Source organism: Cucurbita moschata, unplaced genomic scaffold (assembly GCF_002738365.1).
Source record: "Cucurbita moschata cultivar Rifu unplaced genomic scaffold, Cmos_1.0 Cmo_Scf00003, whole genome shotgun sequence".
Taxonomy (NCBI): Eukaryota; Viridiplantae; Streptophyta; class Magnoliopsida; order Cucurbitales; family Cucurbitaceae; genus Cucurbita; species Cucurbita moschata.
The window spans coordinates 6,416,458-6,432,910 of record NW_019268519.1 but is presented as its reverse complement, the minus strand read 5'-3'; the positions used below and the strand labels follow the sequence as shown (position 1 = coordinate 6,432,910).

Here is a 16,453-nt window from a genome sequence, read left to right as displayed (position 1 = left end):
GTTCGGTTCCCGGTTTGTCCCGTTCGATTTGTTTTGACCTGTTCTACCTAGATTGACCTATACTTACCTTGAAAATGGTGAAATATAGGTCTACTTGGAAGGAATTGTGTCGAAATACCCTATTAAATGTACAATTAAGAGAGAAAGGGATTCGAAACCAGGTAAGTAGCGTATCGACCTTTGAACTAGTTCTTAACTTGTTTTACAACATGTGAGTATGTTGTTTACCTGATTAAGAGCTTAATAAGTTATGATGAGCTTCGATGATAGTTCGTGTTTATTGTATATTGTGACTGCTTGCCTGTGATGTAAGCATGATATAAACGATTGTCAGAATGTCTACGTATTGATCATGATACATGTATGAAAGCATGCAGTAACTGTGAGTATGTTATGCATGTTAATGGAAAGGTTATGACTCTAGATATGCTTATTGGTGGTTGAGCTATGGCTTATTTACTGAGTATGATAGTCTACTAATTCCCGCGGAGTTCCTGGCCAACGCGCTGTGTGCTAAGTCAGGGAGCATGAGTACTCCTGACCGTTGGTATATGAGATAAACAGGCCGCCAGAGCAATTAGTAGACGGGCCGTATTTGACCGAGAGCGAGTCTTACATACGAGTCCGAAAATTCTAGATAAGCATATCGAGAGAGAGTCAGTAATCTAGCTGAAGGTAGCTGAGATACCTCATTAACGAACAGATGACCCTAGTAAGAGAACTAGGAGTCAATGATGAATAAAACCTAAAAACACCTGGAAAGATTAGTTATGAACTCTTGAGTGATAAGCTAGCTACTTACTGAGTAATCTAATTACTCATCAAAATTATTATAACTTTTCTTTCCAGATTTAGATGATGCAGGCCAACCGAGGGCGAGACCAGCGGACTGAAGACTACTGGGAATCCATGTCGGTGTCTGTTTTGTATATTTATGTTTTCGCTGTCAAGAATTTACTTCGGTTGGTTTAAATTTAAATAGCATTGTTTTAAATGTTTTACTGAATGTTTTTTTTTTTATCATTTTGAGATTATGATTGGGTATTAGAATATATTGTCGTTGATGATGGTAACCCCTGTTAATCGCGTTGACGATGAGCGGGCGTTACACTACTACTCCTCCATTCATCATAAACACATAGCCTGAAGTACTCTCGTTATCTTCTATGTCTCCGGCATAGTCACTATCAGTAAATCCATTAAATCACTACTTCTCCCTTTCTATAAAATACACCCTAATCTACCGTACCTTTCAAGTACCTTAAAACCCTTTTAGCTGTTGCAAAATATTGTTGTATTGGACATGCCATAAAACGACTAATCAAACTTACAACAAACATGTGATCAGACGAGTAGCTGTGAGATACATCAGACTTCTCACTATTTGTTTATACAAAGTTACATCTACGCACCATTTTCATTTTTGCCAATTTTCTGTCCTGGAACAATGGGATTACAAACAGAATTATAATTTTCTATGCCAAATCGATTTAAAACTTCAGCAACAAACTTTCTTTGATATATAAAAATACCATCTAATCTTTGTATTACCTCTATTCTAAGAAAAAATCTCATCTGACCTAAGTCAGTCATATCAAACTCTTTGTTCATGGAACGTTTAAATTCCTGTGACGACTCGAGAAAAAAAAAAGAAAAAGAAAAAGAAAGAGAAAAAAAAAACTCAGTCGTTGGAAAACGCGAGTTTTCCGGCGACTGCCAAGTTTCATGGACCCCACGCGAAACGACAGCCACACCTCGCTCAGCCTTCAGCCCACGACTCCCAGAATTGATCAAAGTACCTGCAAACAGAGAAAATGACGAAAATACGAGAGAGAGAGAGAGAGAGAGAGAGAGAGAGATTTCGAATAACGTCGGCGAGTTTTCAATTCCTCCAATGAGCCCCAAACCACCCTAAAACCGATGTCAAACGCTCAGTTACCTCCATGAGAAGGATACCTAACGAAAGCATAACAACTCAAGGTACGTTTTGTGCCTTTTCGTAAGCGTCGTCATTGATAACCAAGGTCGGAAAATTGAGTTTTCCTAAATGTTCTTAGATTTGTGGTTTTAGGAACTTTTAGGCTGTAAAACTTCGAGGAAGGAAAGAAGGACGACAAACAAAGAGGAAAAGGAAGAAAGAGGATCGAAATCGACAACGAAAACGCCACGGGAAGGAAGGAGAAGACGTGCCAGAAAATCGGTCGAAGTCGGGTAAGGAAGACAGATCCACGGATCTGGGTCAACCCGAACTCAAAACCCGAGAGAGCCAGCTCGATTCTTTCCCTCGGTCTCTACCTTTGGCCCAGCCCAACTACAGCGGCCCAAACCTCAAACCAGCCTAGAAGCAACGGTTCAGCTAAACCAACCTGAGACCAGACCCACGGTCCAATCGAACTGGCCTGCAACCCAAACACTTGCGGCCTAGCCTAGTTGGCCGAGGCCTAATGATTAGTCTGGCTCAGTAGGCCGAGGCCCAACAATTAGTCTGGCCCAGTAGCCTTCTGCAGCCCTCGACCCAAACCGCGACCCGAACCAGACTGTGACCAGCGCCTCGACCCAACACTACCACACGACATGGCTCGTTCTGCTGTTGCCACGTGTCACACAACGGCGCAGACGGTCCCTCGGTTTGGCTCGGTGCAAACAGCTCGATCTCCCTCTGGTGACGCACTAGCGGCTCCTCCAGCGACTGTTCCGCTCGGTTCACCTGTTTTCAACCCGGTTTCCATTGTTTCGACCCCCTCCTGGATCTATTTTCAGTCTCAATTAAGGTATCCGAGGCCGTTTTAGAGCTGTATTTCACATTTATTGAATTATTGGTAAATTAATTGTTGAATACTAACGAAAGATGGTGAACGGTGTGATAGGAAACAAACCCCGGCAACATAGGAAGCAGCTCTCATGGAACGGGAGCTTCGTTTAGCTAATTAGGGAAAACTTCGACTAAGGCCAACCAAGTAAGTGGCCTTATGTAACGACCGATCTTCGAAAATACCGAATCACGGGTCGCCACGTGGACTAGTAAAAAAACATAAAAAAAACTTTTCAATACTTCTTATAGTTTGAACAGGGGACTAAAAGTTAAAAGTTGCCTCATATTCATTTCAAAAAAAATACTACAAAACACATAACGAAAATCCGCGGAGTCACATAAAAATAAACGGTTACAAAATATCGCAGGTTTTCCAAAAACGTCAAAATCATAACCAAAACGACATGGGAGAAAAGGACTCAATCTAAGGGCCCCCTTCTGCAGCTGCACGACTCCACACGTCCTCACCACCGACCCAGATCTACTTTTCTCCTGAAAAATAGAAACAATACCAAGTAAGCAACTTGCTAGTAAGCTCTTGTCGAACTTAGCCCTATTTACTAGATCCTAAGTTTTATGCTTGAATAGTCATAGTCAGAGACCTAGTGGTGCCTGGCAACATCTAACTGTTCCTAAGATCAGTAACTACCTGCCACTGTGCCTCTCTAGGCCGGGTCAGTCGCTACCTATCTTACGCCATTATCGACTCAAATCAGTAAAACTACCTGTCTTAGGAACAGTAACTACCTGTCACTATGCCACTTGGCTGGATCAGTAAAAGGCCATGGCTCGTCCGATTAAGAACCTCTGACATGTCACCATAGTAATATACTATGATTACCCTCAACTCCTTGTGGGTGACTACGAAAACGGTACACTGTCATCTATGTGCTTCATAACTTATGATAACTAGCACCTAATAAATGATCCAACTCACAAAAGGTAACTATGGGCTACCCAAGCCCCACACCCAATGCCTAAAAAAGAACCACGGCAACAACACGTCGCCATGTTAAGTCACGTAATAACCATATAGCTCAACATAAAAACATACCATCCCATACACCTATATGAAATTTCACGTTCATGCCAACGAAACTATATAACCATAACGACAATCAAAGTACAACCACACACATCGTCAAAGTACCACCTCCATGAACTAACTTTATCCATTCCTAAATACGGTACTAAATTGTTTGGCCACAAATCTAAACCGACTCCTACAAGCAATTACTTAAAATCTTTCTCTAGATGGTTACTTACCTGATCGTAGACTTTCCAAAACTTTATTGAGTCTTCAAGTGTCCCCTTGACTAAGCTTGGAATTTGCCTTAAGTCTCCATCTGTTGTATAATCAAAATTTAACTTCTTTAATGCCCAAAATGCTTTATGTTCCAATTCCAGGGGTAGATACATGTCTTCCCAAAAACTAGCTTGTGAGGAGACATTCCTAAAGGGGTTTTGAAGGCTGTCCTGTATGCCCATAATGCATCATCAAGTTTCACCGACCAATCTTTCTTGTTGGGTTGTACCACCTTTTCCAAAATACTTTTAATTTCTCTGTTGGAGACCTCTGCTTGCCCATTGGTTTGTGGGTGATAAGGTGTCGCCACTCTATGTTTTACATTGTATCTCTCTAAAAGACTATTCATCAATCTGTTCAAAAAGTGTGTTCCCTCATCACTGATTAATGCTCTTGGTACACCAAACCTAGTGAATATGTTTCTTTTTAAAAACTTGAGTACCGTCTTCCCATCGTTGGATGGACAAGCTATTGCCTCCACCCACTTGGACACATAGTCGACAGCCACTAGAATATATAAGTTCCCATAAGATGGTGGAAATGGTCCCATAAAGTCAATGCCCCATACATCAAAAAGTTCCACTTCTAAAATTGAATTCAGGGGTAGCTCATTTTTTTTACTGATATTTCCCGTCCTTTGACATTGATCACAACCCTTGCAAAATTCTTTTGCATCTTTGAAAATTGTTGGCCAATAGAAACCCGATTAAAATACCTTGGCTGCTGTCCTTTGCCCTCCAAAATGACCTCCATATGGAGATGCATGACATTTTCAAGAATTGTTGGTATTTCACTGTCTGGAATGCATCTTCTCATTATGCCATCTCCACATTGTTTAAAAAGAAAAGGTTCATACCAAATGTAACTTTTGGATTCATGGAAAAACCTCTTCCTTTGTTGATAATTTTTCTCTTCGGGTATGATGGCACAAGCCAAAAAATTTGCTATGTCTACATACCATGGAGTTGCTGTCATTCTGCTACTGCTGTAGTTGCTGCTACTGCTGTTTATCCAAAGCAACTGTTCATTCGGAAATGCATCATCAATTTCTTTGCTATTGACCTTTTCTTCCATGTTCTCCATTCTAGATAAGTGATCCGCTACATGGTTATTAACTCCTTTCGGGTCCACGATTTCTATCTCGAACTCTTGTAACAATAGAATCCATCTAATTAATATTGGCTTGGCATTCGATTTCATCATTAGGTGCTTGATTGCTGCGTGGTCAGTGTACACTTTCACCTTCTCTCCAAATAAAGAAGCTCTGAACTTTTCAACAGCGAATACTACGGCCAACAATTCTTTTTCAGTGGTTGTATAATTCACTTGAGCCTCATTCAACGTTTTGCTGGCATAATAGATAGGATGAAGTAGCTTCCCCTTTTTCTGTCCTAACATTGCCCCCACAGCATGGCCACTAGCATCACACATCAACTCAAATGGTAAATTCCAATCGGGTGTTGACATTATAGGAACTGTGGTCAGCACTGTCTTTAATGTTTGGAAGGCAGTCATGCATTGTTTGTCAAAAACGAATTTTCTATTTGACTCCAACAAACTACACAATAGTTTTGCAATCTTGGAGAAATCTTTAATAAACTTCCTATAAAACCCTGCATGGCTCAAAAAGCTTCTTATACCTTTAACTGACGTAGGTGGATTCAATCTTTCAATAGTTTCTATCTTGGCTCTATCAACTTCTATTCCTCTTCTTGAGATCTTGTGGCCTGACACTATTCTCTCATTGACCATAAAATGATATTTTTTCCAATTCAGTACAAGATTCTTCTCTTCACATCTTTGTAGAACCTTCCCTAAATTGCACAAACAAGTCTCAAAAGATTCTCCATAAACCGAAAAATCATCCGTGAATATCTCCATAAATGTTTCTACCATATCTGTAAACATGGTCATCATGCAACGTTGAAATTTTGCTGGAGCATTACATAGTCCAAAGGGCATTCGTCTAAAGACAAAAATTCCATATGGGCATGTGAATGTAGTTTTCTCTTGATCTTCTGGACTGATTGTAATTTGATTGTATCCCGAATAACCATCCAAGAAGCAATAATGTGACTTTCCGGCAAGCCTATCAAGCATTTGATCAATGAATGGTAAGGGAAAATGATCCTTACGTGTCGCTTTGTTTAGCCTTCTATAATCCATGCAAATTCTCCATCCATTCACTATTCTAGTGGGGATCAACTCATTGTTCTTATTTGCCATTACTGTTATCCCTCCTTTATTAGGAACACATTGAATAGGACTGACCCAGCTGTTGTTTGCAATTGGATAAATTATTCCAGCATCTAGCCATTTGAGAATCTCCTTTCTAACAACCTCCATCATAGGATTTAATCGTCTTTGTTGCTCAATGGACTTAACTTTTCCTTCCTCCAATTGTATTTTGTGCATGCACAGTGAAGGGCTAATTCCTTTTATATCCGCCAATGTCCAACCTATCGCCCCCTTATGCTTCTTCAATGTTTCTAGGAGCATATCCTCTTGAGTCGAGGATAATGTCGCTGAGATGATGATGGGTAGTGTCTTCTTGTCACCTAAATAAGCATACTTAAGGTTAGGTGGTAGTGGTTTCAAGTCCAGTTGCGGCGCTTCCTCAATAGATGGTCTCGACGGTGAACTCTTTCTTCCCTCACATTCTAGTGACTCAAAAGTTCTGCTGAATTCACCTAAAACTGCTAACTGTTCTATTTTGTCATTTTAGCTGCTGTCTTCTTCCTGCTCGCTTTCCTCATCATCCCATTCCTCGGTCGCTGGTTGTTCTGTCAATTCATACACGGCTGAGCATTCTTCTATCACTACTAGATATTTCATGTTGTCATTGATATTAAATTCAACTTTTTGGTCACCCATTCTTAACGTGATGGTTCCTTTGTAGACATCTACTAGTGTTCTTTCGGTCTTTAAAAATGCCCCCCCCAAAATAATTGGAACATCATGATCGGCTTCATAATCTAAAATGATAAAATCTGCAGGAAATATGAATTTGTCAACTTGAATTAAGATGTCCTTAATCTTTCCTTCAGGATAAGTGATGGACCTATCGGCTAGTTGTAAGGTGACTGTAGTCGATCTAGCCTCTCCAATCCCCAACTCCTTGTAAATAGATAGAGGCATTAAGTTGATGCTTGCTCCCAAGTCACATAATGTTCTTCCTAGTTCCTTTCCTCCAATTGATACAGGAATAGTGAACGATCTAGGATATTTCTTCTTTAGTGGGATCTTGTTCTTCAATATTGCACTGCACTCTTCATTTAATGACACTACCTTAAATTCTTCAAACTTCCTTCTATTAGTGAGTAAATTCTTCAGGAACTTCACATAATTTGGCATTTGCTTCAAAGCTTCCACAAGTGGTATGTTTATATGAATTTCCTTCCGAATATCCATAAACTTCTCAAAATGGGCTTCCTCTTTCTTTCTCTTTATTCTTTGTGGAAAAGGAGGTGATGGTGTGTGTGTTCTACTCTCTTGTCCACTACTGGCTGTTGTTTGCATTTTAGGCTGCTCCTCAATTTCTGCATAATCCTTGCTGTGTTATTTCTGTACAACAGCTTCCTCATTTCTCTGCTGTGTATCAGTAGTTTCTTGGGAATGACTGTCACCTTGTTCTGCACTTTTTTCTCCCCCGCTGGGTATTTTTTTTTTCCACTTCTCAACTCTATTGCTTGACATTGCTCTTTGCCTTCTCTTTTTGGTGTTTCGGTGTCTGATGGCAGCTTTCCAAGAGGCCTATTTCGTAACTCAGTTGCTAATTGACCTACTTGAACTTCCAAATTTCGCAATGAGGCTTGTTGACTTTGTATCACGACATCTTTTTTAGCCATATATTCCTTTATTAGGCTCTCAATAGATGTTCCCGATGTGTATTGAGCTTGGGTAGTTCCTTTCCCTTGGGTGTTGACTTGTTGAGAACTATAAGCCAATTGATTTTGTAATCCAAAACTCGGAGGGTAATTTGCTTTAGGGGGCATTTGTTGGTTGTACGAGCCTTGTTCCTTACATGAGAACTTTGGATGATTTCTCCACCCCGGATTATAAGTATTTGAGAAGGGGTTATTTTTCGAGTTGCCTTGACTAACTTGATTCTCGACATAGAAAATTGAGGCCGGATTGCTTGGACATTGATCAAAGGTGTGTTCCTCTCCACAATATACACAAGATTCGACTGCTGTCTGGTTAATTACAGCAGCTGTATGGACTGGTGCTTTGATCATGGAGTCTTGCCCCAACGCTAGATTTTGTAAAATATTAGTCACGAAGCTAGTTGAGCATTGATAGAGGACAAAGCATCAACTTCAAGTACTCCTCGAGTCTTCCTTCCTGGGTTGTTTCTCACATCGTCCCATTGACAATTGTTAGATGCTATTCTCTCTAAAATCTCATATGCTTCATTGTATGTCTTTGACAAAATAGCTCCATTGGCGGAAGCATCAACTACTTGTTTAGTAGCAATATTTAATCCATTGTAGAAAGTCTCCATTTGTATACAATGAGATAGTCCATAGTAAGGGCACTTTCGAAGCATCTCCTTAAATCTCTCCCAAGCTTCACTTAGTGTCTCATCTTCAAACTGTTGAAAAGCAACAATCTCATTTCTGAACCGTGAATTTCTAGTGGGTGGGAAATACTTGATAAAAAATTTCTCTACTAGACTATTCCACGAATCAATTGTTCCCGGTGCTAAGGTATTCAACCATGATTTAGCACCATCCCTCAATGAATATGGGAATAAGCTCAGTCTAATCACATCTTTATCCACTCCTTGGAATCGAAATGAGTCACTAACTCCCAAAAATGACTTTAGGTGTAGGTGAGGATCTTCCGACGGTAGTCCATGAAATTGCCCAATGGTTTGCAACATTTGAAACATCACAGGTTTTATCTCAAGCGTGGTTGCTTGCATTTCGGGTCTAATGATGCACGAATTTAGCTCTTCCACAGCTGGGTGTGCATATGCTTGGATCGCTCTTTCTCTGTCATCTGCTAAATGAATGGCATTGGCAGTAATTCTCTCTTGATTAGGCATCATCGCTAGATTTTCAAACTCCCGATTCAACTGGGCTCCAAGTTCTATTTGTTGTATATTCTGTTCTGTCATTTTCTTTTTCTCCTTCAACCTTCGTCTAAATGTTCTCTCTATTTCAGGATCCAAAATAAATTCTAAACCCGTAGGTGGGTTCATACACAGAATTCTGCAGCAGTAAACTCAATTCTTCAGTAGTAAATACAGCAGTAGAAAACTCAGCTTACTATGGCTTCTTGTTGGCTCCAGCTCACAAAAATCTACAACAAGTAAAATAACCAAATTAGGTTCCCCGACAACGGTGCCAAAAACTTGATCGCTTGTAGATGTATATAATAAAATGATGTAAAATTCACAAGAATAAGTGCAAGTATACACTATCACAAGTAGCAAGTAATAAGTAAATTATCGATTCCACAAAGAACCTATCTTTTTGGTTAATTTTATCGCTGGAAATTAAGTGAATTTTTGGGTAACATCCAAATGGGTGTTGGTGATTTTAACTATTTAAACAAAACTAAAGTGCCACTGCTGTCAAAAAATAGAAAATGCTGAGCAAATCAACTATAATGAGGAAGGTTCGGCTAATAGATATTAAATAGATAAGTTGTTGAGTTTTGTGGTAGATTTTAGTTCCTTTTAATAGATTCCCAAGCCCAGGGTCATGAATGGTGATTATTTCCATAATCGTTGTAATTTCTATTAACAAGGCTCTAGGAGAAGAATTATTCCTAACCCTTCTATTACCCTTCAAGTCTCCTTACTATGGAACTAGAGTATTAAAGAGGATTTCATTGCTCCCTCTCTTCTCTCGAATAAGAGAACAACTATGTATGTAAAGTAGCTAATTAAACATACATGTAAATCATTAACAACAATTCTTTAATAAACTAAAATCATACCGTCAACATACTTAAACTATATAAAACTCTCTCGCCTCCCCTATTAAGTTTAGCTCTCCATACAAACTGAATTAAATATAGGAATCCGCATCTTCATCATGTAAAATTGATGGAATAAGGAAGGAGAATAAGGAAATAGAGAGTTATCCCGGTTTGTTGTTGTTCGTCTATGGAAGTTCCCTTCTCTTGAGCTCTCACATTCACCTCTTTGCCCTAATCAATCCTTGTTGGTCTCCTTTTCCTTCTGCTGTTAACAGCTGCTAGATTAGGGTTTTCTTTTTCTTCTCTAGTTTCACAGCAGTTCACTGCAGCAGAGGCTGCTGCTGTAATTCAATTTTCTCCCCCAAAATGTGGCTCTCCCTCCTCTTGGTCTTCCTTTTCCTTTTATATTGAGCATGGGTCCCCTTTAGGGCTGAAAAGAAATAAGTAGTACACATAGGATGTTTCTTATTGGGTAGTCAATGACCCACTTGGACTGCTGACGTGGATTTAACATTTCCATGTAATCCCCCATTTGTTTCCAAATTCGCTACTCCCACATGGTTTAACATAAATGTCTGAAATTTTACCACATAACTCAATTAAATATACAATTAAGATCGATTTATGCCAAATCATATTTTTTTCACGTTGGACCGCAATAAACGATTTCATGCTCACTAAGTAGAATAAATGGGGTTATAAATGAGAAAATGGTGAATAAGAGTGCAATATTTACTACAAAAAGACTTGATATGACTCTACTTTTAGATAGTTATTAGTTATGATGTGTTCAATGATATATGTGAGGTAGGATACGAGAGAGATGCGATAAATGTAATGTAACTGTAATGATTCGATTTTCTAAAAATAAAATAAAATAAAATAAAATAATGGTCTCACGAAATCTCCCGGTAAATCGTGGAATTTCTGGCAAGACATTTATTGCCTAATCAAAACATTCCTATTTCTCTAAATTTCCTTATTCTAAAACCCTATAATACCTTATTAGGAAATGTCTTGAGATTCATTTTATATTTTATGCCCAACCATTTACCTCCCTTAAAAACGATTTTACTCCCAAAGTTACCTTTGGTGTCTGAGTGTGTCTAGGAGAACGGAAAAATCAAGATCTAAAGGGAAATCGAGGGGTTTTTTCATTGGTTATTTTGAAGGACTCTCGGAACATTGGGGTTGTTGTTTTCTGATGAAGAAGGTTTTCGGCCTTTCCGAAGTCATTTCAGCCCTTATTTTTACCATTTGAGGTCAATATGGTTTCTAACCAAAGACAGGTTATGTTGGGGGTTTATTTTGTTAAATAGCATGAGGTTTAGCTAGGGTATGTTATGAAAGGTTCCTAAATTTTTATGTGGCTCTTATAGGACGTAATTAACAGTTGAAATTAGCTTGTTTTGTTAGTAACTTCAGCCAAGGCCGTCGAGGTAAGTTACCTTATTGTTGGAGTTAGCTTATCGTGTGATGTATGGATTATGTTGACTGTTTACGCTATGAAAAGTTATGGATTGTGTTGACTGGTGACTGTTTATGAAATGCTTATGGAATTGTAATGTATTTTCATGTTATGTGATATGTCACATAATGTAAGTTAGTTATGTAATATGTCATGTAATGTAAGTTATGTAATATGTCATGTAATGTAAGCAACGTATATGTAATGTTAGTAATGTTTATGTAATGCCATGTTAGGTATGTTAAGGGACCTCATGCATATATGTATGTCACTTGTATTGGGATTCTTCCCCTTTATGTTATGAAAGAATGAAATATGATATTTATGTTCGCCATGATATCATGCGGGTCTTTTCTGTTCTGTGATGTCCGACGACGTATAATACACTGTGCCCGACGAAGCAAGGCGCTGGGAGTACGTATACGAGCCCGCTGGGTGGGTCCATGTGTGCATACATGGGCTGTGTGTGAAGAAGTACTACACATCCAACCCGACCTAGAATAGAAAAGCACCCAAGGCCATGTAAGGTTTACGAAAAGTTAGGTCCCGCTCATATGTTGCATGTATTTGCATATCTAACCTCAACAGTGGGGTGACTTACTGAGTATTTCATAAAATACTCAAGCCACGTGCTACCTACATTTTTCGGGTAAAAGCAAGACACCAATGTAGGGCTGACGGTGGAGCTGAGGACATCATGGAAGTTGAAGAGGGGGCATTATTAGTAGTTTACATTTATTTGACTGTTTTAAGCTAAAACATTGAACATTGTTTTTATTTAGAATTTTATGAACTCAGTTACGGAAGGTTTTACTCTCACAGACATGTTTGGTTTGGATTTTTGGACCTTTATGTTAGACTTCGTTGTGTTTTCTAAAGTTATTTATGATGAACTTTCGTTTAATGATTTATTTATGTATGGGTGATGTTACTAATTAGGTTAAGAAAATTAGGGGTGTTATAGTAATGTTATGACTAAGATATGATAGACATAGCGATATGGTTAGATTATGTATAGAAAAGGGTATGATTATGATAGATTGATAGAACGATATGGTTAAGATACATTCCTCTAACGGTATGGATAAGATACATTTATGGGTGACGTCACTAATTAGGTTAAGAAAATTAGGGGCGTTATAGTAATGTTATGACTAAGATATGATAGACATGGCGATATGGTTAGATTATGTATAGGAAAGAATATGATTATGATAGATTGATAGAACGATATGGTTTAGATACATTCCTATAACAGTATGAATAAGATACATTTATGAAACGATATGGTTAAGATGCGTTCCAGTAATGGTATAACTAGGAGGATACACTTATGAAACAATATGATTAGGATGCGTTCCTGTAATGGTAAGACTAGGATATGTTCATGAAACAATATGACTTAGGATATGTTTGGATATGGTATGACTAAGGTATGTTCATGAAATGATACGACTCTGAGATGTATAAAGACAATAAAACTATGACAAGTTTAAGAATCGATATGGCTAGGATATACATATGGAAATGATATGACTAAGGTATGTTTATGAAATGATACGAATATGAAATGTATAAGGACGATAAGACTATGACAAGTTTAGGAAACGATATGGCTAAGACATGCATATGGAAAGGATATGACTACGAAGTGTTTGCGAAATGATATAGAATATGTTATGGTATGAGATATGTGATAAATTGACATGTTAATGATATGATATATTGTGATACACTCGTGGATAGGCTAGTGAGTGTGCAGGTAGAGCCTACTTCCGAGCCCCAGCGAACACAACCTTTACCTTTGAATATCTAGGAGTGACACGTGACAACCACTAATAAGCTCTCCAAGTCAAGTCGGACCGCGGGTACTAAGCCAAGTTGCACATGAATCTTGGATCGAATACAGTGTGAGTTGGGCTAACCCGCGACATGCATCATCGTCTGATGCCAAACGCGCCTCTCCACCCAACACTCAAAATGTGTCGATCATTGAGGCGAACACATTCTTCTCTCCTCCAGCAGTTGCATGTCCTCGTGTAAGTCTCCTAAAACTTCAAAAAAATTTAGATTTCGATCAAAACTCGTTTTGAACCTATTTTCTTTAGATTTTTTGTAACCCCTCTCACAAAATTGACTTAGAAGGGAAAATCATTTACGACAATGTGAAGATAGCTTCCAAGAACTTAAGCAGAGATTGGTGTCAGCACTAGTTCTCAACCATGCTGACAGGAGATGGGGGACTTTGTAGTACACAACGATGCATCGAAGAAGGGGTTGGATTGTGTCCTCATGCAACATGGGAAGGTTATCGCCTATATCTCGTGTCAACTAAAAGAATATGAGAAGAATTATCCTACTCCTGATCTTGAGCTAGCATTAGTAGTGTTTGCGTTAAAGATTTGGAGGCACTATCGGTATGGGGAGAAGATCCAAAATTTTCACCAACCATAAAAGCAAGTATTTCTTCACCTAAAAAGAGCTGAGCATGAGACAAAGAAAGTGGTTATAGCTAGTCAAGGACTATGATGTGGAGATGGTCTATCATCTTGGGAAAACCAATATGGTGACTGACACACTAAGTAGGAAATCACCACATACATCGACACTAATCACTAATCAGGACCGTGATCGTGATATGGAACATGTCGAGGTAGCCATGTTCGTCACTACACAATTTACCTAGCTTACAATACAACCAATATCGAGACATCGCATTATTGATGAGGAATAGATGGACTCAAAATTGATCAAGAAATGGAGGTTATTAATCACAGAACATACTAAGGAGTTTTCGCTAGCATCTGGCAAGGGACTCTTATATATCATGGACAGTTGTGTGTGCCGAGCAGTGAGGAATTGAGGATAGTAACTCTAACCGAGGCCCATTGTTTGCGATTCTCAATACATCTAGGGAGTACCAACATGTATAAGGATTTGAAGCAGTATTCTTGGTGGCAGAATATGAAGTTGAATTTGTAAGCAAATGTCTCAATTGTCAACATGTTAAAGCTCCAAGGCAAGGATCTTTGGGGATTGTTACAACCTCTTAATGTGTCAGAATGAAAATAGGAGAATATTGCAATGGACTTTATCGCTGGGTGCCTAGGACAACCAAGGGCTATACAATCATATGGGCAGTGATTGATAGACTCACGAAGTTTGCACACTTCTTGCCGGCAAAGCCCCTTATTCTATAGACCCGTGGGCTCAATTGTACTTGAGGGGAGTTGTCAGATTGCATAGAGTACCAGTGTCAATTATGCCAGATTAAGATTCCCATTTTACATCACAGCTTTGGAGGAGCCTGCAACAAACATTGGGCACGCAACTGGGGTTTAGTACAATATTCCACCCATAGATAGATGGGCCAACAAAACGTCTGAACCAAACCCTAGAGCATATGTTGTGAGCATGTATTATGGACTATGCAGTAGCTGAGACACTCATTTGCACCTTATGGAAATCGTGTATAATAACAGTTATCATGTGATGATTGACAATGACACCGTTTGAATCCATGTATGGAAAAAGGTGTCGATCACCAATGTGTTGGGACGAAGTGGGAGAGCGCAAGTTGGTGGGTTCACACCTAGTTCAAGCTACTAATGAGGCTATCCAAAAGATAAGAGCTAGGATGTATGCGGCCTAAAGTAGGCAAAAAGGTTATGCCAATGTGAGACGAAGAGATCTTGAGTTCATAGTGAGGAACAAGGTATTCTTAAAAGTGACACCTATAAAGGGCATCCTTCAATTTAGATGCAAGGAAAAGTTAAGACCACGTTATATTGGGTCATTTGAGATTTTGGAGTGAGTTGGGTGAGTCCCTTACCATTTGACACTACCACCTGCTCTTGGGGATTCCATAATATATTTCATGTGTCTATGTTACAACGATATATGACAGACCCATCTCCTTGTCATCGCGACCACCCATGACTGCCCAAAGCATCGGTAGCTCACTGTTGGTGCCACTATGCACCGTTACTGCAACAGCCACTACTGTTGCCGCTGGAAAGAGTGAACGATTAGTTTCGTGAGGCTTGATACTTTTAACCCAATCTCGATTATGGATTTGACGTATCACTAATGGTTATATCTAACTTTCAGTATAGTAACCAAAGTACTAAGGTGAGAAGTCAAAGCACCAACAACGATCTGTGTTGGAAAAGTAGGAATTGAGACCATGTATTCTATTAGAGGGCAATGAGTAATAAAGCCCAAATTTTTTTTGGTATTGTTATGCCTTGTACCGTTTAGATTGATTTGTAGATCTGTTAATGTAGGTTCGATCTGAGTCAGAGTTGAACCAATCTTTCTAGTAGTGATTAAGGAAAGCATTTGAGGTAAGGGACTTTCGTATTGAAACTAAACTGTTTTGTTTCCTAAAATACGATTGGATGTGTATGCCATTATATGGGTTGTTATATGAATGTTGTTGTATGTTGTCATGCTTATTGATCATGGAAATAATTGGTTTTGGACCGCATATGTGCATGTTATGATTTTTGAATGAAATAAATGTGGTAAGGGTTACACGCTGCACGGGTAGCTAGCTATTATTGGTCACATGGGTGATTGTTGAAAATTATTTTCGTGGTAAGAGTTACACACTGTGTGTATCGAGTAACCAATCACTATTGGTCACTGAGGACTGATTGTTGAAAACAATTTTAGGAAAGTAGATTACATACTAGTACGAGTAATCAACCATCAATGTCCCTTGATTTTGATTGATTAAGTATATGATACTTTACATATATGACCCTAACCACACTAAACATTTTAATACTCACCCTATTTTAAGATATGTTTTTAGATGAGGGCAAGGCGAGAGTGGCGAGTAGGGTGGAAAGGACCGTCATGTAACAACTCAAAGTCTTATGTTTTAATTTACTATTTAAAACGCTTATGCACTGGTTTTATTATTTAACGT

General features: G+C 38.9%; 1 protein-coding gene and 1 non-coding gene across 2 annotated transcripts; one reads left to right on the top strand and one right to left on the bottom strand.

The window, feature by feature from the left end:
• Positions 1 to 6,839: 6,839 nt before the first annotated feature.
• On the bottom strand, positions 6,840 to 7,637 carry LOC111434773. Its single transcript, XM_023072181.1, has one exon. The coding sequence runs from the start codon at positions 7,635 to 7,637 to the stop codon at positions 6,840 to 6,842; it is 798 nt and encodes a 265-aa protein (XP_022927949.1).
• A 1,001-nt stretch (positions 7,638 to 8,638) lies between these two features.
• LOC111441273 lies at positions 8,639 to 8,744 on the top strand. The gene has a single exon (XR_002710117.1). It is a non-coding gene; the product is annotated as a Plant small nucleolar RNA R71 (small nucleolar RNA).
• Positions 8,745 to 16,453: the final 7,709 nt, after the last annotated feature.

Excerpts from the sequence above, each read along its gene's own strand:
- LOC111434773 (XM_023072181.1), bottom strand. The coding sequence starts at position 7,637 with ATGCAAACAACAGCCAGTAGTGGACAAGAGAGTAGAACACACACACCA.